Consider the following 26,489-nt stretch of genomic DNA (forward strand, 5'->3'; position numbering starts at 1 on the left):
ATTTTAAACCAATAGTTTTACACTTTTGGCAATTATCAATTAATTTTAGATGTAAAATATATTTTGAGATCTGTAAGTATTTAGTGAGTTTGCCAAACTTCCTATCATCACATTTCAAAAGAGGCGATATAGGTAATTGGCAGTTAAATCTATTCCAGGAGAAAAAAAAATAAGGTAAGAAATCTTGTGGAACTTTAATACAAACACATTTAACATTGATATTTCAAAAATTCTTCTTTAGGCACCAATGCTAAGGACATAAAGATTTAATTTCCTTCCTTGTGAGATTATGGTCCTTGATTCCAGAGTAACATACTTATAGAATAATAATATTGTAGATGTTATTTTCAAGCATAGTAGGGCTTGCCATGTACATCTTGGAAACTTGTGACTACCAAGCTCTTTCTTGTCTGGTAAGTTTATCTAATTTGGGAATTCAGTTTTAGGAAAACTTCTTTTGTCCATGTACCTAAGAGTTCTAATAACTCTTTCAGTAACAAAGCTGACATTTTGATTTCTCATCATCAAATAGATTCTAAACTTAGTCAAAGAGCAGAGTTTCTACTTACTGAGTCCTAAAATACCCATATCTATATTCTAAGTGAAATTCAGGGATTCAGGGAGTTAAAGAACATTCAGAAATTAAGGTTTTTGATGGACCAGAACATGTAAGTTTAGGGCCTTGGGTAGCTCCTATTATACCATGCAGCTATTTTTGTAGTTGTGTGATTGACCAACCTAAATGAGTTGCATTAGGTTTTAGCCTAAAACATTGGCTGGAGAGCTAAGAAAGGGAAATAAATTCTTGAAAATCAGATGATAGGTATAAAAAGAAAGAGATGAAGTTTTTAGGTTTAGTTGTTCATAATATGAGCCTTAGAAATAGGAGAGATGTTTAGTTTGTGTTAAATCAGAAAATGTGTTTGCAGTCCAATTACATCAAACAAAAAATGATGGACAAGAGCTCAGAGAGTAGTGACACCTCAGAGGAAGCCAAATCAAGGAAATTATGGAAAAATCACACTTTTAATGTGGGGATACATAATAAGAATAATAAGTGACTCACTCCTTAAAGATTAGGAGAAGTATACCATGAGGCTAATGAAGAATTGTTCAAATTTTAATGAAGGAGACCAGAAAAATTAATAGGAATTACTCAAAGATGTACTTTCAGATTAACAAAATTATTGTAGGTATTAGCAAGTACTCTATATAAACCTGCTGGGAAAAAATTAAGGAATTAAAGCTTTAAAGTAAAGTACATCAGAAATAAGACATAGTAAAACCAAACCAGAAAGAACACTAATAGGTTGAGTTAGATGTTTGGATGAAAGAATAGCATCTGTGTGATAATACCCAACTGAGGAAGGTAAAGGTTGCTAAGAATTTTCTGAGCAGTAGTTGCTTTAGCAGATCCGATATCATTGATTTCCTGTTTCTCATCATAGGACAATGGCTAGAAACATAAGAAACATAAGAAAAACAAATGTCTGCACCAGAAAGCAAAGTAAAAGTATCATAAAGTAGGAACGCAGATCTAGTAAGCTGTCCTAACTCTTGTGTGTTCATTTTGTTGGATGGTTAATGTACCTTAAATCAGAACTTTCTTTGGGACTGGCAACATTACAAATTTCTGGGTTTTGCAAAAATCTGGAATATCGTGAATGCTGCTCTATGAATATATGGTTTTTAAAAATGTGTTATAACTAAAGTCTTCAGAAAAAATTATTCCCAATTTAATTCAAAATCACAGATTGTGAATTATTAATACCTGATATCCTAGAAAAGTTAAAAATAAGATTTTTCTTCAGGTTTGCCAATTCCTGAATCTTTAGAGACTATTGAATCTTTAATACTAACTTTGGAACAGTGAATGTAGATCTAAGTTAATTACTTTGTCCTGGGAACAGCTTCTCCCCCGCCCCAAAGACTAGATTTAAAAAAAAACTGGTAGGAAACCTCAGTCATTGCAACTATGCATGTACAAACCTATTATGTTCAACTTTTTCAAAGAAGTTGCTCCATTTAATGGTTTTGTTTATTTTTCAATAAAATCTACTTGAATTTTTCCATCCTGAAAGAAGGTTAATCAATGTGAAAATTTAACATAGAAAATAGTACTCCTTGAAGCACACTTAATGAGGATAGTGCGTCTTTAAGAAAAAAGAAAAAATGGACTTGTTCAAATAAAAATTTAAATATTTTAGGAAATTTGAGAATAAGTGGTCAATGTTGAATAATAATTAATAGTAAAAATTTAAATACATTCAGAAACTATAATTTAAAAATAATTTATCTTTTCTATATTATAAAAATCATTACATGAAGATACTTCACACATGGTAACCCAGAAACCACAATGTAGTGTCATGTGAGTCCTGAGTAAGTGTTAGTGCTATATATCTATGCCTCACAAATCCTGGTTACATATTTATACTCATAGGGTTCTTGCCATAAGACAGACAATTAAAAAAAAGAAATACTTCTGTTTTTCCATTATTTAACTTTGTTGGATTCAGTTGAGCCCAAATGCTATTATTCTATTGGAAATTATTTTACTGAGAAATGTTAGCTTTTATCATATTAAAGAATGTTCTTAATATCCTTATTATAGTAAATACAATTATTCTATCTAATACATTTTAAAATTGTATTTTGCCAAAACATATTGCAAATTAAAACTCAAAAGTCAAGCATAGTAAGATTTTCAAACTATATCCAGAACTAAAATCAGCTTCTGACTTTGAGGGTACTTAGGATTTGAAAAATAATTCTATAACATTAACATCAAATCAATCCAACAGCATGCAAAGTTAATAACAGCTAAACTTTAAATATTTTACTTTAAAAATCATCGCATAATTGGTATGTTTAACTTTAGTTGCTGTCAAACAGGAAATTTAACTTGGTACCATAAACAACCAATGAACTATGTGAAGCATTGCCTCAATGCATTGTAAAAAGCTGGCCGCATTGCCAGTACAGACATATCTTGGTACTCATCAGCTTCAGAACTTGCCAAACCCTGTACTCGTCACATTTTGATGAGAAAAAAAATGTTTCAGCACCTGAGGCACTTGCTCGTCATGCATCGCACTTGCTAGATCTTGTATGAGTGAGGACGCCGCCCCATAAGAGAAAATGCTTCATTGGTACTCGGCAGTTTTGGCACTTGTCAAGAGTCCCAGAACGTATTAATGACAAGTACTGATACCACTGTATATGTAAATATTTCATTGTGGAAAAAATAAAAATTATTTAAAAAAAATTAGGACAGTGAATTGTTCTGCAACTTGTAAATATTTCCTTCATATTAGTAAACAAAGGCAAAGCAAGCAAAATGGCAAAATATGAAGTAAATTGATTGGCTTGAATGTTATAACCATGAGAGCACCTCTCTTACAATAATGACAACTAAAGTGATGAACATCTGAGAGGGAGGAAAGGAGTAATCAGCTAACAGATTCTGGAATAAGAGAAATTCTTTGGTTTTTAAAGACATGCTATAAATGTGCTATTTCATCACTAAAAATGTTACTATGCATTAAAAAAAAGTTATTTATGGATGCACTTGCTTTCCAATTGCTGCTGAGAATCAAAATTTGCCAATTTTTCAAGTCATGTAAATGTTCCATATTAAATGTGAATGAAAAGATACACTATTGGTTTCCTGACAGATGTAAAACAATCTGGTGTGAGTCTAAAATAAGTTTACATTCAATCATTCAGAGGAATGTTTTCCTTTGAAATACTTCATTCTAGGAGGAGATACTTTGTCATGAGAAGAAACACATAGATAAATGGTTTATTCTCTCATTTTATCATACTGATTCATTACTGAATTTAACATCAAATAGATGTTTGTAAGGCTACATTTAAATATATTAAATATACTTGTATTATTTTAAAACATATATTTAATCTCAAATAGATGTTTGTAAGGCTACATTTAAATATATTTAATATACTTGTGTTAAAGAAATAACTCAAGTATATTAAGAGAAACTACTTCTACTATAGGTGAACTATACTCATTTCAAACTGTAGTCTATTAGAATTAGGAAACATGATCACTCAATAGTTTTTACAAATTCCAGGGTAATATCTGCCTCCATTTGTTGATTTCTTTCCAAATAGTCTCTTTTTAAATTCCCCACAAGTAATGACAAAGTATAAATTAAAGTTAGAAAAAAGGAGGAAGAAAATTTCCAAACCTACTTTTTCTTCAGTCTTCTGTCCTTCTCAGCTTGAGTTCCAAGTTTGCCTAAACCCAGGGACTCCTGAGCCGCGGCTTCTGTCTCCATGAAGCCTCCTGTGGAGAAGTAACTACTCACATTAGCTCAGATACACTGTGTCAAACCTGAAATTAAATTCTTAAACATTTATTTGAGCAACTGGCAGTACCATATTTCCCCACTTTTTGAAAATTGTCTTTATATTTCCAAACCAACATGCATAAAATGGCATGGGTACACACATAAACATACATTGAGGGAGTGAAAAAAGTATCTACTATTAGACTAGGCAGTGGCACCTCATAGCAACATAACACGAGTGGCCTGTGCGCTGACAAACATGTGAATCTATAGTTTGCAAGTTTTAGGGTCTCTTTTACTACTTTTCCAATGAAAAAATAAGAGCAAATATCTGTGCAGTATTGAGGTTTTTTCAACATTTTAAAAATTTTAATATTTTATATATAATGGGATAATTGATAGTCCAATGAGAAGAAACTCAGGTGAATGTCTTCAATTCCATGTCAAGAAAATGGAGAGGCATTTCCTGACTTCTAAACTCTTTTCATATATAGCTTTGCAGCCCGTTTTTGCTCACTTGCGTGACCCTTATGTCCTGTATATACACCTTGCTTCCAGAATTTCCTATGCTCTGGCAGGTTTTGTTTTGTAAATTTTGTTATAATACCTTGAAAAATTTCTAAGTCTATTTTTAAAAAGACCCTTGTAAGAATTGCTTTTACCAGTAGGTCAAAAATTATTTAGGTTAGTGGCAGTTTTGTTAGCTCTAGAATCTATTTTATATATACATAAAACCTTGGACTGAAATGAGAAAGAAAGGTGTTAAGCATGGAGCAGAGAATTACACATTTTCTAGGGCAGCTATTTAATTTAGACTCCTTATACATATATTAATTGATATCTATTGGTTATAGTTGAAAAATGAAAACTTAGTCCTGGGCTCTGTTTTCTCTTTGGTGTCTATTCTGTGTAAAAATATGAAAAATACTCACTATATGAAATAGGTTAAGGTTTATATACCTGCTTCATAATATTGATATATATATATATAAAATGAAGGTGGATTTAGGCTCCAATTAAGCTCAAGATTAGATACAAAGATTTCATATTAACTCTTACAAAGACTACACAAGAAATTATACCAATATATCAGTAAATAAGAACTATAAGAGACAACTTTTATTCCCTGCCATTGCAATCAACATTTCTCTATCTAATATTTGTAGAACTTTACCAGAAACAAGTTGTGTTGGTACTATATTTCATAATTTATTTTAGCAAATAATTTATAATACTTGATACTATTAATTTTGGAGCATTGATGTAACAAGTTATTGTCATAATCTATGATTATAAGAAAATTCTATTTGTTTAAAAATACACTGATGGCCATCTAGATCTTATGCAGGGCCTCAGAGTTTGGGGACCAAAATTTATTTTATTCAATTATGGACATGTGCAATTAATACTTAAAAGAATTTTTTATTATAAAATGGTTTCATTATTGGTATCATTAGAAAAGTTGTCCAATAGCTAACTAAAATGCTCTTGGGGATCATTTTTAAATATGGGATTTGCCATTATGCACAGTGAGTGCATATTTTCATTTTATTTCTCTCATTGGTATACTTGCCTTACTGTACATCCATAAATTATTATTCACAGTCTGCAATTAACGATAAAATTGTACTCTTTAAATGTAAATGGAAGTGATTGATTCACTTTAAAGTTACAAAATTTTTCAGCAGTGCAGATGGGAACATAGAGACTGCTGAGACAGACCAATTCAAAACAGTGAGACATTTTCAGCCACCAGGTGGTTGGGTTAATTAGACTTTTTGTCCTTCAGAACAAAAGTAACAACTAAATTCTGATGCAAATTTTATTAAGAACCCAAGCTTTCAATTGCAGAAAAAAAATTTAAATGAAAACTCAGGAAGAGAAACAAAGCAAGCTCTAGAATAATTTTGTAAGTAAAAATTAGACTCAGAGACAACAAGTATTTGAATTTGCTTCTCATAATAAAACCATAAAAGGAAAAAGCATGAGGAGCTGGAAAATACTCTGAATACTTCAAATTCTAATATCCTTTGAATAAAGAATTTAATGGAGACTGTGGACACATCTGGTTTGAAAATACCAATAGAAAATGACACTTTAATAGAATAGGTAAAATTATTCTTATGCAACATATGTAGGAACCCTTACATATCCTTACATACCCTTAAGCAGGTCAAAAGTATAATTACATTCATTTTTTTCAGCCCGAATAAACTATTTCTAGACGAGAACAGCATTCTTTCATAGAACTGATCCAGCTGCTCCATAAATTCTAGGGTCACCTTGTCACATGCCTGGCCAGCTAGCTAACTGATAAGGATGAGTCTGCTCCATTTTGTCCAGGTATCAACAGGCTCCTAGGGCTGTGTGGACTTTAAGAATATCTATTCATCTATATCGACATTTTACTGAGTAGTCATGTGTGGCGATTGAGCACCTGAAATGTGGCTAGTCCAAATTAAAAACTGAAGTATAACATATGCACAAGATTTTGAAAACTTAGTACAAATATGTATATACGATAGCTAATTAACAATTTTATATGATTACATGTTGAAATAATAAAGTTTTTACATATTGATTTAAGTAAAATATATTATTAAAATTCATCTCACTTGTCTCTTTTCACTTTTCTTAATGTGGCTATTGGAAAATTAAAAATTACATATGTGACTCACATTGATGGTTTGCATTGTATTTCTGTTTGCAGGGTTATATATGAGTGGCTCTTGAACTAGAGATAGTATCCATCCCAAGAGAGTATGTAAAAATTTACTTATATTGGTAGAAAGAGGGGGCTACATTTTTAGATATCACAATGACTGCAAAGTGAAACTAATATATATTAAGTAGTGGACAAGGATTCTAAACATCCTCAATGAGTAGAGAATCCTTTAACTTGTCTTTCTGAAAATGGCAAGTGTCCCTGATGAGAAAAACTGGCTTGTGGGTGACCCCTTCTCTAGGAGATCCACTAGGAATGTGGAGAGAACAACATTAACTCCACCCATCCCGTAGCATAAGGAACTTAGGCAGAGAAGGCTTGAGTCTTATGATTCAGTGGATGCGCAGATAATAAATGACATGTCATCTTGTCCATGGCCCTGTTGAAGTTGCACATGCAAAAGTGCAAGTCAAAAGCCTTGCCTTCAAAATTCTCTGGGCTATTTATCATCAGGCATACTTTTGTAAGAACTTTGAGGATTTGGAAGTGTTAGAGAAAGGACCACTCCTGAAGTGTGTGGGGCCCTATTCAGTATTTTTTTTTTAGCCCTTTCTCTACATAAACATTGTGAGTAATCCAAAACTAGCAGGACAACAAACCTGTGGTCCAACCGTATACACTGTCATGCTGGCCGGCAGAAGCAAATGATTCACTTGTTAGAGTACCGTCCTGTAACCAACAGCAGGCCATTGGTCCAGAACAACCCCGAGTGCAAGTATCTGGGCTCAAGCAGGACATCAAGTCAACCCTGGGCATGGGGTAGAGAAGTATGGAGCACCCTGATGCAGAGAAACAGGGACCCATGTCCATATGGCTTAGTTTGATTAGATGATACTGCCTCCCTGGCTGGTCCTGGGGTCTGAAACATAATAATAGAAAATTCCGGTGCTTCCAGCAATTGGACGCACACAGGTCTACCAATTTGGGGGCTGAGGGTGCCCTGCCCACATAGCAATTCCAGCTTCAGCCTCTCCCAGGTACCAGAGGAAACTCGTAGAGAATTTCAACAAAGCTGCTACAAAGTGTGAGGCTTCCTAAGATCCAGATTGAAGACTTCAAGGAAAGACCCTCTTGTACCTGAATCTATGGGTGGTACTGGTTGGAGATAATTCTCCATTTGGATTGTGAAAGCAAGTATCTCTATGTTGCCTAGGTCTTAGACTCCATTCAAAATTATTTATTTCATGTTGGCCCTTGAGGGACATGTCTGGAGAAATTTCTGGCACAAATCTGCACTTTAAGGTCCCTGCCTCTCCACTTTTTTCCAGCAGAAGACCCTGTTATTGTATAAAGAAGGGAGACCTTTAACTCCCTAGAGACTGACTATAAACTGCTGCCGATTAGTCGCTTCATCCTTCTTTTATTCGACTTTCCGTTAGTGTTATTTCCTACCACTCATTTCATATTTACCCTTGAATTAACACATGTTTACTTAATTGTCTCATTCTGTTAGCTCTCTGGAGGGTGCACCTGGGCAGTGCCTGGCCAATAAAGAGTGTAAAAAATGCACTCCTAATGGAAGCTAAATACTGCTTTCTTCAAAGAAAGGCCCTTTCACCATGCAAAGAATGAGTCATCTGTAATGGATACTTTGTGGAATTTATCTGTTGGTTTCATAGCATCTAGGAACCTAATTTGAGGAGAAAAGGCCAGCACAACCACTCAAATTTTATGTGTAGAAAGGCTCTTGCTAAATAATGCTGGTGCAATGTTGGTTCTGTTTTTGTCATGATGAAATTGTTTTCTTTTTTTATACTCATTATAGCAGGTCAATGAGTTCAGACCTTTATAATACAATTTGGCAGATGACCATAAACAAAGGGATATGCAATTTAATAGGCAAGAAATCTCTTTGAAATGTATTGTTTCTCAGATGCATTAAAAGGAAATTTGTAAAAGTAGCTTTTTAAAAAAATGAATAATATGTCCATTTTGTATGTCTTTAGTTGGGGATTCTGATTATTCAAAATTAGTATATTTTCTTCTTTTTACTATCTTTTCATAGCTTTGGTGTATTTGGTTCCATTTGTTCAATTCTCCATTCTTAAAGATCTTTTTGGTTTTGATTTCAGTTTCCTCTCTTGCCATGCCTATCAATGCCGTCTTTTCTTCATCCTCACTGTTTACTGTTCACATCAGCTAGGCTGGTCATGGGTGCCTTGTTTTTTTATTCTTTATAGTCATTATTATTAGGACACTCTGAACACCTGAGAGAGCTAGTATTTCCCAAGTAGTAAACCAGTGAACATTAAAGTCATGTAGAACAGATGATTCCCCCAGAAGCAGTACATTTTTTAACATCTCTACCTTGTCTCCACACCGTATCACCATTTTTGTAAGCTTTAGGTGAACTGCCTCCTAGCAGGGGATTCGATTGCTCTAACTTCTAGCTTCTGCTTGGATACTTGCCCCTGGAATTTAGATCATTTCACTTATGTGCTTATCTCTGCTTCAAGCTGCTGCCTCTGCGCTCTGCGTTTCCAGTCTCTCCACAGCCAGGTAACTTGCTTGAGTCCTGATCATTTCCTTTACTTGATTATTTGGTTTCACATTTCTGATGCCAGACAATAACCCAGGTTCCCTTCCATCACATTCCCCTTGCGAGTTAGTGTGTGGCTTCAGTACCCTTTTTTAGGCACAAGTTCTATTTGGAACTCTAGCTTTATACCTCTTCAATTCTGCAGGAAAACTGCTCTTACACATTCCTAGTAGAATCAAATATATCCCCCCAAAAAGTAATAGTCTGAACTCCTTACTTATATCCATATCCTTAATAAGAAGATTTATACTGTATTCTGTAATTTTTCTTACTATTGCCTGGAATTGTAAAAAATTTGTATGCACTTATATGTAATAGCCTGAAAAGTTATAAACTTGGTGCAATAATCACACTTTTAATTTTGTTAAGTTACCCAGCTTATTCCATGGGACTAGGAACTCAGTGAGGTATTTTTTATTGAAGCAGTTCCAAGAGCATATTTTCGGGAGCACGAGACCAGAAGTGAGAGCTGGGAACCCAAACCAACCTCCTACCAAGCAGCTGCTTTGCCTTGATCATTGTTCAAATCATCTCCGTTTTGCGATAGCACTGAATGTGGGCCACTACATGATCTTTAGATATTGCCTAACTCTAAAATTCTGTAATTTTAAAAATACAAATACATTCTTATAGTAAATAATTCATGATATATGTTTTATGAAAAAAGTTTCTTGACATAGGCTTAAATGTTGAGTTTCATAGATTCTGTGTTACTGGGGTTGAAGTCGGTGTTTAAAGATCATTCAGTCTAACCATCTTTCTAATGCTTGGATCTCCTCCAAAACAGATCTTCCTACTATTTACCTAGTTTTTGTTTTAAACTTACTTAGTTTTTCAGTGATAAAGAATGCATTACTTCATAAGCCAGCTCTTTGGATATAATTCTGACACCTCTGCGTTCTTCTTTACATTAAGATGAACTTAATCTTTCTACAACTTTAACTTTTGGTTTTAGTTTTATATCCTCACTCAACAGTGAAAAAGTGAAGAGCTCCTTCACATAATAGCTCCTCAAATATTTGTAATCAGCCATACCAATGCATCAGCAAGCAGAATAAATGCACCCATCTACATATCTACTCCTCACATGATTTCAGTCCTCTCCATCAGCTTAATCATCCCCTAAACCTTCCTCTAAAGTTAAGATGTGGCTCTAAGAGTGTAGTAAACAGAAGTGGATACTATCCCTTGGCTGTTTTCCTATCACAGTGGAGCAGAATGAAAAATCTTCTCTTATCCCAATATTATGTCTATTATGTAGCCTACATTTATTGACTAATATATTGACTTTAGAGTCACATGAAATTTCTAATTTTTTTCTTATAAAAATGTTTATAATGGGATATTTGAGAACTTCCACATTATACCTTTTTAATTAGCATTAAGGAACAAGACTCTTTTATTTGTGACTCTTACCCATATCGGTAATCCATAAATGAGATATTTGCCTTATATAGCAATCTGAAAATCTAGGTTAAAAGGCTTTATTAATCTAGATGTGTTGTTGAAATGTTTATGTCCAAGTGATTGGGGGATGTGTTAACCAAGGAGAGAGGGAGTCCTAAACACGCCATTAGAGACCTTGAGCCAGGTGACATCACTCTATTCATTGGCATTATTATGGTAGTATTATTCCATCAATTATAATTCCATCATCCACATATAATTTTTCCATCATCCAGGCCACATTTTGACATCTTGTCCACAGGGATGTCATAAGTCACAGTCATCCACCAGCTTTCCCGTTCTGTTACGGGGTAACTTTGTCAATGAAACAAATGAACTTCGTTTCACATGGCTATTTTTAACACAGCTTAATTTGTTTTGTTTCAAAATAGGTTAATGTTTTCTGATAAAATTATAGGTCAAGCCAGTCAGAATTCTAATTATTGATGCATAGCCATGGTTCCTGAGTTTCCGAACTCCTGTTCCTAGCTGTTTGGCTAGGACAGGCCATAGCAGGTAAAATTTTCTGGGCCAGAAACATGGATTTGGTTTGGTTTTGTTTCAAATGAAAGGCTGTATATGTTTATACATTGCCTTTGTTAGTAACACATTTATAAAAACATACTATATGTGGTATATTGAATTTAGTTCTCCATGGTTGGGGTTATCAATTCAGTCACATTGACTTAACTATCATACCTGAAGTTTACCTTATTAACCTAGATTTTCAGATTTCTATATAAGGCAAATAACACCCCCTTTACAAATATTCTCCACTGTGTATTATTAAGAATTCTTTCTTTGTTTTTCATGATTTCTGATGGAACCAAGTGAACATTTTTATAGTTTTTTTTATTTAGACAGTTTTATTCATTTCTCCAAACCATAGCTCATTTAAAGGCATCTAGAATAGCTCTTCTCAGGTTAACTTATATTTCTGTCTTTATATAAACTCTTTAATAACTGAGAATTCAAAATCTTAGGACGTGATATGAAATTTCAACTTGGTTGTTTTACCATATTACTGTCCATGGCGTCCCTTCTTATCTTCTATTTTTAGCGGTAAAAGAAAGAACTTGGGGGTGCTGCTGTTATCTCAAGTTCCAGATCAAGATATTAAAAATCATAGTCAATAGAGATGCTTCTCTGGTTTCAACTGAGGCATAAGTCAGCAGCACTAGGTGGCAGTCTCCGGGGCTGGTAAATTTTCATTGTCTTTCCCTCACAACTGGGATCCACCTTCCAGGGTAAAAGTGGACCTGAGTCCATACCCCTTAGGCAAAGTGCCAGTGGTACCATGCATCTTATTTTTTTTTTTTTTGTATGAATATGGTTTCTTGGAACCTACTTGTGCCTGTGTTGTTCATGTTTACTCAAGTCTTATTTTGAATACAAACTTTATATTCTTGGTTTCTCTGGGAACTTTGATTCACCTTCAATGTAGCATCCATATAGCTCCAGAGTTTCAGATATTTGTCCTTAACCTCATCTGCACTGCAGTCCTGACTATGCTGCCGATCCTGATTTTGTTTATACTCTACCACTGTTGCTCTATCAAGTGAAACAAAATTGTTCAGAGCTCAAAAATGTTATAACTATTGTTAGTTTCTGATTTAGATGGAGTTGATGTGAATGTAATTGTAATCGACTCCCTTTTCTTCTGTTTTTGCATAGAGACACACATCATTGAAAATGGGTAAGAGTATCTAAGTTTCTAGAAGGATCTATATTTTTCTAACTTTTAACTATAACTTAGACACCCTAATTTTGACATAATATCGTTGGCAACACTTCTAGTGATTCAGGATTACTTGTCTAAGTGAAGAATAAAATAAAAATAGAAAAAACTGAGTGAAAAGACGATTATATACACATTTTAAGAGGTGAAAGTAAAGTATGGAATCTAAGATGAATATGTAATGTTCAAGTACAAAGACATAAAATGACTAGCATGTTAGCAAATTAAATATTCAAAAATAACTATCAACACCATTATGAATTACACTATAATATATTGGGAATGACAAATAATTTGTCATCACTATTAGCAGTTGTCAAATAAGATAAATCAAAATTTAAAACAATCTTGAAATAGATTTTTTTAATCCAAAAATAATCACCTTCCCTTCTTTCACTATACAATAATATTTTTGATAGTTTCAGGGGGTCCTTTCTTGATAAATAGAAATCTAAGAGGATTTAATTCTCCTGCTGAATAACATTTAATCACACAGCTAGCTGCACATCAGTTTCCCACGGTTTCTGAGGTTTGAGTGGGTTTCACACTGTGGAAGCTGGGAAAGGCATTTTTGAATAATACTACAATTGTATATATGAAAAGATGAAGACAATTCTCAGAAATTATTTTGGTGCCAAGACAGGAGACTAAGCCTGGTAGTTGAGGTATTACTCGTTAATAAATATTTCTTTATTCAAAATACCAAATGGAGTGCTAAGAAATTTTATCATTCTGTTTAGCACTTACTACTTGATAGAAACTAAATTCTTTCTCAATAATTTAACTCTAATTTTTAGTTAAGTAGAAGGAGAAGAGGGAAAAGTAGAAGACACAATCGTAACTCAATAAGAGGATGAAAAGAAATTTTAGAAGAAAAAATAAACATATAGTAAGACACAAAAAATAGCTAAGTGTATATATCATCATTTCATAAAATATAGTTCACATATTATCTTTGTGTCAGACAATTACATATATGTATATCTCTATCCCTCAGTCTCTTTGTCTCTCTATCCTTTCATCCATCAATCTATCCATCCACTCATCAATCAATCTATGCATATATGTTTATACAATAACCTAAGGTCATTTCAAATGATTTTTATTCAATTAGCCATTGACAATAGCTAATTCTAACACAATCCCTATTCCCCTATTCTTTCCACTCTTCCACCCCACCTACAGGTGGTAGAGCTTGACAGGAGAAAGCTGTCATGGCTTTAAACAAAAGAACCCTGTCCTTTATATTTTATGCCACACATATCATGCTTTATTTTGACTTAACAATTCTTTGGGACTTTTTGTAGGCTTCTAATTTTTTCCAAAAAAAAAAGCTTTTTAATTCACATAGCTAAGCTTTTATATACATTTATGCTCCAAGTGGCAGAATATTCAATGGTTTTAAGCTGGTTTTGAAACGCTGGCACTAGGGTATTTCAGTTTTGCAACTTACTAGGACATTGTTTACTCATCAGTAAATGAGAATAACAGTAACACTTTCCTCAGAGGGTTCTTGTGTCTGTCGCAGAATCAGCATTAAATAAATTCTAGCTATGCTTTAACAGAGAACTTGGAAGGACGCAAAGTTTTATAATAGACTATTCTTGTACCTTTTGTCAAGCATTTGTTCAGCTAAATTGGATTTACAAAGCTGATTAAGATGGAAAGTTTGTCAGGTAAGAAAAAGAAAAAATGAAAAAACTGAGAAATGAAATAAAAAACAGATGGACATTCATAAGTGACCGAAGTGAGTAGCAGAAGAAAGTCAGGCATGCATACTTACGGAGCTGCCCAAGTCGAGCTTTCTCTTTTTTACCGAACAAACGTCCTATTGAAGACTTGATTCCCTTTTTCTTGGGGGCTTTGTGAAGAGAGTCTTGGCTGCTGTTGGCACTGCCAAGCCCAAGGCTTTCTTGCTCAAGGGAGGCAGATAAACTGCTGCAAAGCACAAATGAAAGCAAATGCTTGTTTTGATGCAACATCTATAAGTCATTTACAAAGGTATAAAAGGAGGAACAAGAAGATTTTGGAAGTAATTTTCTCCCTTCCTGCTCACCTTTTTTCTTAAGCACATTGAAGTGTGGTTTCCTCAGCCTTAGGGCCCTGAGCTTCAAAATTTTCTCCAGAAATTTTTTTTCCAAATGATTTTTTTCTTTTATTTTCTGCACAACTAAGCAATGAACATAAGTGGGATTATTAACTACAGAAGGTAATTGTTAAATTACCTTCTATTATTTGGCACTTGACCTTTTATCTATTTTCTTTCTTGGAGTGCTTTTAAAATCTTAAACATAATGACTTATGGTAAGAAATTTGAATTTAACTAATTTAAATACAACTAATAATGAAACCTAACCCATGGTTTCACTGGATTTTTATCTAGCCACCTTTCTCTCAGTTTTGGAGCCTAATTCACTTAATTTAAAATAATCTACTTGAGACTCAGAAGTAACAAATTGCATACACTAGTGATCACTATATACTTTTTCTTCAGATATTCTGGATAAACTCAAATAACTTTCAAGTAGTTGCTATATGTTCCATTCCTGGTAAATATTTGTGGCATTATATTAATAGGAGAGGTTCAACAGATATTGCCATCATTTTTTTCCTACAGCTATTAAATTGACAGTACCATAATGAATTATTTAAATTCACTTACTTATCCTAATTGAGTTCACATTTTCTAAACTTCAAAAGCTATCGTTTTTCTTATGTTACAATATAATTCACTCCTTTTTGAGAAAATGAAGGAAAAACATATTTTGAAGCTGGAGTAACTGGGGTTCCCCCCCCCATTAGAAACTAAAAATAAACAAAACAGAAAGTGCCTGCCAGAAGAGAAAGCTCTGTTTTCAAAAATATTTGTTGTAAAACACATACTATTTCGAAGACAGATTCTTATTTAAAGTGTTAATCATTGTTATCATGTTCAGGTATATCAATTATGCATCTAGAGATGTTGCAATTGATGACAGTAAAAGGACATACATTTAAGATTAAATTAGATGCTTAGATTTATTTATGGTATTAATTATTATAGAGATCTGCTTGCAATTTTTTAGGTAGATGGAAAGCACATTATTGTAATGATATAGGTCAGACCTGAGATCCCTAAAGACACCAGACACCATGAATGCAGCACGGAGACTACTCCCCATCCAGGTAAAAAATGCAGGAAGGCTGGGAGGGGGCCGAGATGGCAGACTATAGAAGCCTGCCTCCTGCAAAGGGAGGGGCTGCCTGAAAAAGGGGAATTGCCATAGGCAAAAGGCTATTATAAGCACAATGCAGTTGGCAGGAGGAGGGGCAGAGAGGTCTGGGGATTGAAACCAGAGCTGGGGTTTACTAGCCCAAGCCTTGAGCCTACTGGCTCAGGACAAAGCCTATGTGGCACTGTGAGAACTGGACAGCTCACCCAGGGTGACTGGAGACTTCTGCCTTTGGCCTGGAAAAAGGGACAAAGACAAACATGGCCACTGGTTGAAAAGCTGGACACTCCCACTGGCTTCCTGCATGTGTGGGATATTGGAAGGGTCCTTTTTAAAACAAAGGCATAGAGAAGTGAGGCGCTCTCTCTTGCTTTGGAGTTTGATGCAGGCTATTTTTGGCCTTCTTTGGGCTTTTGGCACTGGGTGCAGGCTCTTGGTTCAGGGCTCTCTTGCTCTGGCACTTGGATGCTCTGGGTCTCTGGCCCTTGCTCCCCAAAGAGATCGAGTGGGACCAGACAGGTGCTGGGTCCACCAGTGATTTAGGCCCTGCAGGGTTGGAAGCCCGCTCCTGGAGCAGGGTCCCATGCTGGGACACGTGCCTTCCGGGGCTCCAGCCTCTGTGACACTATGGTCCAGTGCAGCACGGCACGTGGGTCCTGGACCGCTACATGGAGGCTGAGAGCAACACACCCCAGACCCTGATGGAGAGAGCTGCTGCGAGAGGATGGCCACTCTGAAACCCAGGTGTGTGCAAGCCATACAGAATGGAGATCTGTTTGTGTGGAATCCAGCTTAAGGACAGATAAGGAAATGAGAACTTCTGGGCATGGTTTTGGCTTGTAGTCTTTTGAAGAGCAAAAGAAGTTTTGGGTCTTGTGGGAGAAAACAGCTCTGAGTAGGGGTGCTCTCAGAAAGTTGGACCCTGTTAATAAAAACCTGTTTCCTTCAACACAAATCTTTGGGTCATGTGGATTAATGGTGACAAACCTCCAAACCCCATGCTGCACAGTTATAGTATGAAGAGTCACTATGACAGATGGGATATTTCCCAATGTAACCTTCTCTTGTCCTTTAATATTTTGTAAATGTCCTTTTTTTTTTTTTTTTAAATTTATAAGATCTTTCTGCCTGAGAGGCAGCAGCACCCAAAAGATGGTGTATCTATCAGTCAGCCAAAAGTAAAGGAGGCACAATCATGGACTTCTGACTTTAATTACTCTTATACCATAAGCCAAATTTATAGTTTTGTCCTTGGAAAGAAGAAGACTACACAACCTCAACACATGCCACTTTGGCAGTGGATTAGTTTGAGCTGAAGACAGTCTGAGTCCAGCACTCTCAGGAGAAGCTTTTTACCTCCCCCTTAAATGCCTGAAAGAAGTTAGCCAGGGGACCTGCGCGAGGAAGAGAGCTATTAAGAGAGAGAAATTTTTATATTAGAAGGACTTATCTGTAAGCATGGCAAGCCCTTATCTACCAAACAGATAATCTCATTTCTCTATGAATTATCTTCTTCCCCCGTGAAGCCCCAGATCCATAACCCCTTCTCTTTAGTTCAGGATTGTATATTAAGGTCACTATCAGCCTGGCTGCCAGGGAGTCTCATAATTTTATGAGGCTCCCATATAAAAAAAATGGGTTTCTTTTGTTCATCTGTCTTATCTCAATTTAATTTAGACCAGCCAAAAAACCTAAAAAGAAAGAGGGAAAAAGATTTCTGCTCCTACATTGTAGAATCCCTTTAGTTTTTGTCACTATTCCTAATAAATTCTCTTCTAGCCAGATTCCATTTATATAGAAAATATATACCAAAAATAGAAGAGCTATTCTTATGAATATGGCTAGTAACAAGACCATGAATATAAAGTTAACTTTAAAACTAAAAATTTGATCTCAGAATGCAAATTTGCTCTTTTCACCGGTGGCATTGTTTCTATTTATTTCACAAGTTGAACTAAAACAATTTACGTAAAATTTTAAGCAGTCTCTTTGACTACACCGAAAGGAGGAGGAATGTATTCATAAGGAGAGTGTACATTGTAGAGTGTGCAGGGAGAGCCCTACCTTCTGGCCTCATTGTGGTAGGAAGAAGGGAGGGTGTGAGTCATCCTGATGGCTCTAGGGGTTGGGGGAGGAGAAGTTTCACATTTAATTGTTGCTTTATCTTCCCGACCATCTTCTTCCACCACAGCAATCTAGAAGCAAAACCAATATATTCAGAGAGACCCTTTCCGATTTCAAATGAAATTTGAAAAAATGGAGAATCATCAAAGCAAGGCTATCTGAGTAAATAATACAAAAACAAAACAAATAGACGGGGCATATAGGTTTTGCATATATAAAATCACATTATTAAAGAATGTGAATTTAATAAACCTTTAAAAGTGAAGACACTCCAGTTAATGTAAACAAGGTCCAACTACAAAAAATGGTTAAGAGTAAATAAATATCATAGATCAATATGCAGGAACCATAAAAAAGCTATTTTGAAATCTATTTTAATATACCAGAATATAAATGCTTTTAAAAAATTGGAGCAAATTTACTAAGAAAATGTATAGTCAGGCCATTATAAAACAAACATCTTTTAAGTGGGGGATTTTTGAAGTGAGAAGAAAAGTTGTCAAACTATAACTTTATCTGAGAAAGTTAAAGTTTTAAATTAGTCAAGCTAAAGAAATGTGTTTCAGGGTGTTTAAAAAAATGAGTTGCAGTTTATGTCTGAGCATATAAAAATTTCCTTTTTAAAATAACAATAATAGAAGGTAAGAACATAATTCTTACAAATTGTTTTATCTCACTACCGGCTGTGAGAAAATTGACAAAGGCATACAGAAAGCCCTAAGAAGATGAGATGGAAGGGATTTCTTTAAAGAACAATTTACTTCAGAATCCAGAATGATTCTGGATAGTATAAATTTTGCCAGAGATAAAGAGATAGAGTTGCGTTAAAAAAAGACCTTTTAGCAATCAAGCTAATTGTAAATACATATTTTTACAACAATATTTATAACTTATTCATACTATTATTGTGCACATAAATACATATAGTGAGAAAAAAACTGTGGAAAAGCATAGTTTAAAGAAATAGTTGCTGAAGTTCCGAAAAAGTTCCAAGTTTGGCTATAGCAAAATTTTTAAAGGTGTGTTCCCATTTTATGTCTACACAACGTCTGGCTTGTTTTTACAGTCAGCTATGATGCTTAAATGTGTTTATATATGAAAATGGCTTCATTTACTGGAGAAACAATGAAAATATTTGCTTGTGCTCTTGTCATACAAGCCTAGATTACTCTTAACAGTTCAAGAATTCCAACTAGCATAGTGCCACTAAAATAATTATTTCTTAGAATTGTTTTCAGCATGGCATCAATGTCATGGAAAACCCCTTCTAAACTCATACCCCTTTTAAACTCATGAAGTGTGCTTCCATACTCTTCCTAATAGGTGTTTGTGTTTTCTCAGATCATGATCTAACTGTGATTCTTTTCCACGATTGTTTCTGGTAAGCGTGATGACTTCTGCTTCCAGATTTTTTCCCGAACCACTCTTTCACAATAACCCTTTCTCGTTGCTCTGCCAGTTAAATTATGCCAACTTTTAAAATATCAGATTTTAAGAAAACCATACACAAACTGTTCCTCTGAACAATGCTGAGAGCTCACGCTGTGCAAACAAAATTGAAGACTACGACTTTGGAATCAGAGATGGATTTCAATCCTGGTTTCTCTTTTTCATTCTAATTACTTACTTGTTTAGATAATACATTTCCTCAATAAAATAGAAGCAATGATACTTATCTTTATGTTTTCTTTTGAAGTGTAAATGGAATCATGCATGTAACCCCTTACTCTGATACACAACAATTTTTAGCTTCTAGTCTTCCTCCATAACCTACTTTCCTTACCAATCAGTCATGTCTATTCTCTGAATCCCCTGAGGATGAATTTCTGAACAGGACCTTTCTTTGTGACTTTTTCTTTCTTATACCCATTGAAAGTCTACTCAGATTTTTTTCCTATGTTCCCAGAACTGGAGTCCATTTTGTTTCCTGTATTCAATATTTATGTTCTTGATTTCATTTGGAATGAGAAAGCAGTGTGTTAACTCTATTTTCACATTTTTTATATTCTTGATGCTCTGCCATCTGAGGCCATGCTGGGCCAGGAGAGACTGCCCTTCCAGGGCCAGCTAATTCCAATGGAAAGCAAACCACTTCCCTGGAGTGTGCCTTCCACATGGAAATCAATCAATCCAGACCTGTATCCCTGGAGTATAGGAGCTTATCTATCTAGCTCCTATACTCCAGAGAGCAGTATTCCTCTGCCTTAATCAGGACAGTTATTACAGAGCACGCCTAAAACCTAGAACCCGCTAAAATTATTCAAAACAGCCAATCCTAATTTTACTTACCTTGCCTTGCGGTGCCTTGCCTTCCCACAGAAACCATGATAAAGTCTCCTGCCCACGCTTTCCCCTCACTCCCTCTGTCTCCTGACCCACACTGGCTGCCCTGTGGCCCTGCATAGAGTGGTGAGGCTAGTTCTCCTGGGAAATTTAACAAATTATCTTTTCATTGCAGTTGTCTCCTGATCTGTTGGCCTCACTATAACTGAATAATAGTAAAACCTACATTTTAAAACAAGCAGCATTGCTTGAGTATAGAGAGTAAGCTGTCTAATTCTTTGTACCAACAGTGCTATAAATGTTGTGTAGAAAATCAAAATACTTAGTCTCCACAATCTATTGATTGCTCCAACAAGCATCGAAATTTTTTGTTTTTAAGTAATTTGCTTGTATGATCATATTGAAAGAATTCAATTAGTTAAATATTTTTAATACTTCATTTTTTTAGGATAATAAAATATTTCAACTAGAGGGAATCTAATTTTAAAGCTTTCATAGGAAAAAAGAGTATTCATCTAGTAATCATATGAAAGTTATTTACAGTACCTTTCTCCGGTGTTTTCTTAGGTCACTTGGCTGTGGTTGGCAATAATAAAAGCAACACAAAACAGAACTAGTTAACGATTATCATTTCATCATTTTACAAGTTTAAATAGTACCTATAACTTGGCTTTCTTTTTTTTAATGTTATTTTTTCTAAATAAATGTGCTTATGTTCATTTGTTAATCATTATAAAAACACTCCTCCTGGGATTTAAAGAGTGAACTTCCTCAATGCCATGGGTGGCAACGTGTTGCCATGAAGAAGCCGTGTATACATGTATGAGATAGGAGACATGAGACCTCAGGGAATATAATGCACATATGGCGTGAGTCAGAAATAAACATGGTACTAATTCCTCATCTTTCTCCCCTCTCTGCAGAGCTTTAGTCCTCCCCTGGGCAAATGCATTGTCCCTGAGGGATCTCGATCTTCCCAGATTCTCACAAATCCCACATCCCCAAATGCCAACATCTCTGCCCTCAGTATAACATGATTCTCAGACTGCTGCTTTCTTGTCAATATTCTTTTACAGATTTTTTTTATAAAGCTAATTCTTTATGATTCCACATGAACCTTATTCACTTAATATCTTTGTTGATTTTTCTTATGTAAATAAAATAATTTTTGTTCAAATATTTCATTACACTTTACATTTTCTTTGTTATAAGAAAATGGGTTGATTTACCCTATCCAGTATTCTAACTAGATACTGCTAACATGTTATTTATTCTTATAGTATTTGTGGTGAGGTAAGGGTTAATATAACTGGTAAAAGTAAATACACCAAAAAAATATAAATAGAAGTACAAAGCATATAAATGTATACAACCCAAACAACAATGTCTTTTGAATCTGTATTTTCAGTCCCTAAAATTTCTAATTTTCTTTGAATACTCAAACATGAAGTATATCCAACAAAATTATTTTTCTTCCAATATTTCCTAATGTAAAAGAAAATCTAACTGTTTCACTCTAACAATAGTGAATTTGAGGATGAAGTTTCATTAGGTGATTACTACTTCATTTTAAACAGTTTTTAACCCTCAGGAAATGTTATAAATATTTTAAAGGACTCTAATTATAGAGCAATAATGTTCATTTACCACCTACTTATTTATGACTGACCACTCAAGGAAACACATGAAAGCATTGGCATCCTTGTCACACACACAAATGTCATGCCTAAATATTATACATATTTTACTTTGTTAATGTAAAATAGCACTGTCAAGCATTATGATGATAATGGTCATGAGAATACTTAAAGGTTCAAGAACATTCATATTGTAAAAATGTAAGAAAATAATAGTACAGAAATAACCAAAGTTTCCTTGCCTTGAATGCTGACAAAATTGTGCTCGGTGGATGAAGATTCTTACTTTGCTTTAGTAATAAATAAGTCATCAATATATGAAGCACATATTAAATATGTAGAAACTAAGCTGGAGACAATATCATTTTAGTTAATAAGATCAAAATGAATGATTTCTAGATTTCTAAAATAAGTAGATCATAATATAGCTCAGTTATGGCCTTAGTATATCTTAGTACAATGGCTACACTTTTATGCTGTATTGGGTGGGGTCAGTTCTGATTAGTTGCTTGTTTTTCTGATTGTCCATTGTGCTGTTTACTTTAAAAACATTTTTAATATCAAATCTAGAAATTAGCAGAGACTAGAGGACTCACTGGCTTACTAGCTTAAGGAGATAAATTTTTTTAATTTCACCATTTCTCTTACATAGACTTTATTGCATGGAAGTTCCATAACTCTAAAGTTTGCTGTGGGAAATATTGCCTCACCATGTAAATAATTTGTTTCAGTTCTCAATTTCATAATCAAAGAAAGAAATACATAAACTTATATACATAACAGAAAGTTTACGAATATAAAATAAAAACCTAAAAGAATTAATTATTTATAAGGTAGTTTTCTTTTGGGGATGAGAGCATACACACATATGTATGTACATGAGCATATATGTATATACACACATCTATGTATATGAGCATCATATATATTTATATATACGTGTATGTGTATATATAATTACTAGCCATATCACAAATCATTGTAACATTTATTTTAAAATGTCATTTAGAAAATGAATTAAACTTTTTGTTCAGGTATTTCTCACACACACACACACACACACACACACACACATTGTGAACTTTTATAGAAGATTTACAACCTTCTCACCAGAAACATAATATATACTTCATATTGGTCTATAGTATTATTAATTTCTCCTTCATTTGTTATGTTTGTGATAGAACTTGTAGTGTGTCAAATATTATTTTACCTATTTGCATTTTAATTAAACTCTATCCCCAAATGCTTTCATTTTAATAGAAAATTTTATTGTTTTAATAATATAGTTTTAATATTCATTATAAAAACAGAATTTTACCTCCATAAATAGTTTGAATATTTAGACCTTCATTATTATTGTTAATTTAACATATTTCTCGGTAATCACAGAACAAAGAGAAAGTATTAACATGTGCTTTTGAGTTAGCAAATTTTAGGAAAAATCCAGCTCCACCTACTAGCTGTTTTGAACATGGGCAATTTACTCAAACTCTCATTCCCTCATTCAAAGACTCATTCCCTCTGCTCTCTATTGATGTTAAACCCTCAGAACTTCAAACGTTGACATGAGAATTACATGACTAAATATCATGGCATTAAGTAGTTATTACAACCCCATTTTCCAGAGGTTTTCTATATTATTTTTAGCAAGGGGCACTTAGATCCCTACCAATTCATGCTTTCAACATTTAATTCTAAATATAAAGCTTAATGAAATAATTAAATAATAAAAATTAAAATCTCGACATGAAATTCAAAACAAAATTGGCAAATTGCTGCTATTCCTTTTATTGGTTCTTTTAAAATTATTTTATAGTATGCATACATAAAACTATAACATTCTATGGTGGTGCAATGAAGCAATTATAAAATATTTTTTGTTATTTATTGTGTTAGAAAAGTCCCAATTTATTTCATCAAGATAGCATTAATAACAAAAGTACTTACTGGTTTGAGTCACTCTGATTTCTAATACACTATTTAGATTCCTACCCTTCCATTTGCTTATCAAATGACCTCAGGAAAGTTACACCTATGTAGGTTACATTTCCTCATCCCATAGTGGGGTTAATATCTATACCTACCACATAGGGTTGTGGTGAAATAAAGAGGAACAATGAAACACGGAGAAATCCCTTGGACTAGAATAAACACCCCATCAATGTCAACTAATCTATCATTAATCCTAGTGGTGCTAAAGGTTCTCTGGACACACCATCTTACCAGTGTCATGACTCCCATCCGATCCATTTCCCTGGCAGGACTTCGCGGGGTGAGCTTTGGTGTCGAGTGTCCGCTGGGGGGAGATGAACTGGCCAGTGAAGAAGCTGTGACCGAGGCAGTGATGGAGGTCCCCGGGTGGACTCTCGCTAAATTCAGGCCTTCCAGGCTCACGCTGGCTACTCTGTTCTCAATTTCTTCAGCACGTAACTCTGTAGATTCTTTTTCTTCCTGAATTAGCCTGAAAGGTACAGTTTAATTCTGACCCATTATATGCTCTGATAATACTCATAAGTCAATGAAAACTCTGTGAACATTTTCTAACAAATTTAATATTTTTATCTGTTTTTCTCTAGGAAATATAACTATCAATAAATTCCAGGGACTTCCTGGCTGAAATTTAGAAAATCTCTCTTTTCAAATGATACATAATTTGTCCTCTCCGTTTTCAGTTTGACCCACTTTCTATACTATAACCTGCAAATATCCCTTTCCTGCCTAATTAATTTTTGCCATTAATCCTGAACTTACATTTGGACTCAGATGCTAATAAGAGAGTTTTAGAAACTCAGACTCCAAAGAAGTTATTGAATCTTACTTCTGACCCAATAACAATGTATAACTGATAAAAATCTGAGTCTTTTTAAAACATGACCACCTATTTAGCTAAGTCTTCTTTAAATATGCACTGTACAATTTAATGAGGGAATAATAAATGATATACAGATATAGATAATAAAAAATTAAACTGCTGCTATGAAATTTTTTGAGAAGAAAAATCACTATTTCTCTTTTTTCTTTAAATAGGAACAAGTTACGAGAATGTGTATATAACAATATTAGGGATTCAAAGACACAGAAGTAAAGAGCTTTAACTGGGTTGTATAAAGTTCCTATTTAAGTTGAATCTATATGTATTTTACATAGTGTTATAATGAAACTATGTACCAGAATAGTTTGTTTGAAAAAAAGGGGACAGGAACCTCCTGAGATATTTCCTCAACTACAAGTGGCTTACTCGGATCTCCTAGGATATATACTCCTTAACCTCAAGGTTATGATAACTGCAAAGTTGTCTTTTCATGTTTATTTTGGAAGACAGTTTGGCAGTATCTTACAAAACTACACACCCTCTTACCATATAATCCAGCAATCCTTGGTATTTACTCAAAGGAGTTGAAAACTTATGTACATACAAAAACCTGCACATGGATGTTTATAGCAGCTTTATTTGAAATTGCCAAAACTCTGAAGCAACCGAGATGCCCTTCAATAGGAAAATGGATAAATAAACTGGAATATTATTCAGCACTAAAAAAAAAAAGAGCTATCAAGCTATGAAAAGATATGGAAGAACATTAAATGCATACAAGTAAATGAAATAAGCCACTCTATAAAGCCTTATCTGATTATAACTGTATGGCACTCTAGAAAAGGCAAACTATGGAAACAGGAAAAGATCAGTAGTTGCCAGGGTTTGGGACGGGAAGAAGATGAGTAGACAGAGCACAAAAGATTTTTAGGAGAGTGGAAATACTCTGATAGTATATCGCTAGATGACATTATGCATTCTTCCAAATGCACAGAATGTACAACACCAAAAGTAAACAATAGTGTAAACTATGGACTTTGGGTGATTATGATGTGTTAATCTAGGTTCTTCAGTTATAACAAACATACTACTGTGGTGGAGGATGTCGATTATGGGGGAGGATATGCATGTATGGGATCAGGTGGTATATGGGAAAATCTATGAACTTCCCCTCAATTAAATTTGCTGTGAATCCTAAGCTGCTCTAAAAATAAAGTCAATAAAAATATTAATAATCACATTTAATCTTAATTATTTTTTTTTACTTACACAAAGAATTTATATTCTGTTACATTTATTTCATCGGTGCATTTTAACTTGAGCCAAAGATTATATTCCCAAAGGAAGACTTCATCAAGTATCAGAGTATAGCACCATTAATAATTTAAACACATGCCAATGGAAAAATTTTCTCATCTTCAAAAAAAAAATGTTTGTACATTTAAAATGATTGGTAGAAAATTACTCCAGAAAAATCTGGTAATGTGGTTCTTTTGTACAAAGGATTTGTAGTTATTAACTCTAGTATTCTATTAATTGTAAAAGAGCCAAACTTAGAGTGACAAGATGAGTAAGAGGTAAATTGAAGATCAATAAAACAGGAAATCCAATGTTACCTGGATGCTCAATTTATCTGGGAAAAAAATAAATGGCA

At 34.2% G+C, this 26,489-nt stretch overlaps 1 protein-coding gene across 4 annotated transcripts in view; it reads right to left on the reverse strand.

The window, feature by feature from the left end:
• PPFIA2 (PTPRF interacting protein alpha 2) overlaps window positions 1-26,489 on the reverse strand; it is a 446,295-nt gene that overhangs the window by 53,543 nt on the left and 366,263 nt on the right. For all 4 annotated transcript variants that reach the window (XM_054580164.1, XM_054580163.1, XM_054580167.1 and 1 more), the window contains 5 exons: window positions 24,247-24,484; window positions 20,930-20,959; window positions 18,041-18,171; window positions 14,548-14,702; window positions 4,219-4,312 (listed from right to left, as the gene is read on the reverse strand). In XM_054580164.1, the coding sequence (XP_054436139.1) occupies window positions 4,219-4,312; window positions 14,548-14,702; window positions 18,041-18,171; window positions 20,930-20,959; window positions 24,247-24,484 (648 nt within the window). The remainder of the gene's footprint in view (window positions 1-4,218; window positions 4,313-14,547; window positions 14,703-18,040; window positions 18,172-20,929; window positions 20,960-24,246; window positions 24,485-26,489) is intronic.

Source organism: Pteronotus mesoamericanus, unplaced genomic scaffold (assembly GCF_021234165.1).
Source record: "Pteronotus mesoamericanus isolate MK-2021 breed Mesoamerican mustached bat unplaced genomic scaffold, CSHL_Meso_final contig_56, whole genome shotgun sequence".
In the NCBI taxonomy this organism is placed as follows: Eukaryota; Metazoa; Chordata; class Mammalia; order Chiroptera; family Mormoopidae; genus Pteronotus; species Pteronotus mesoamericanus.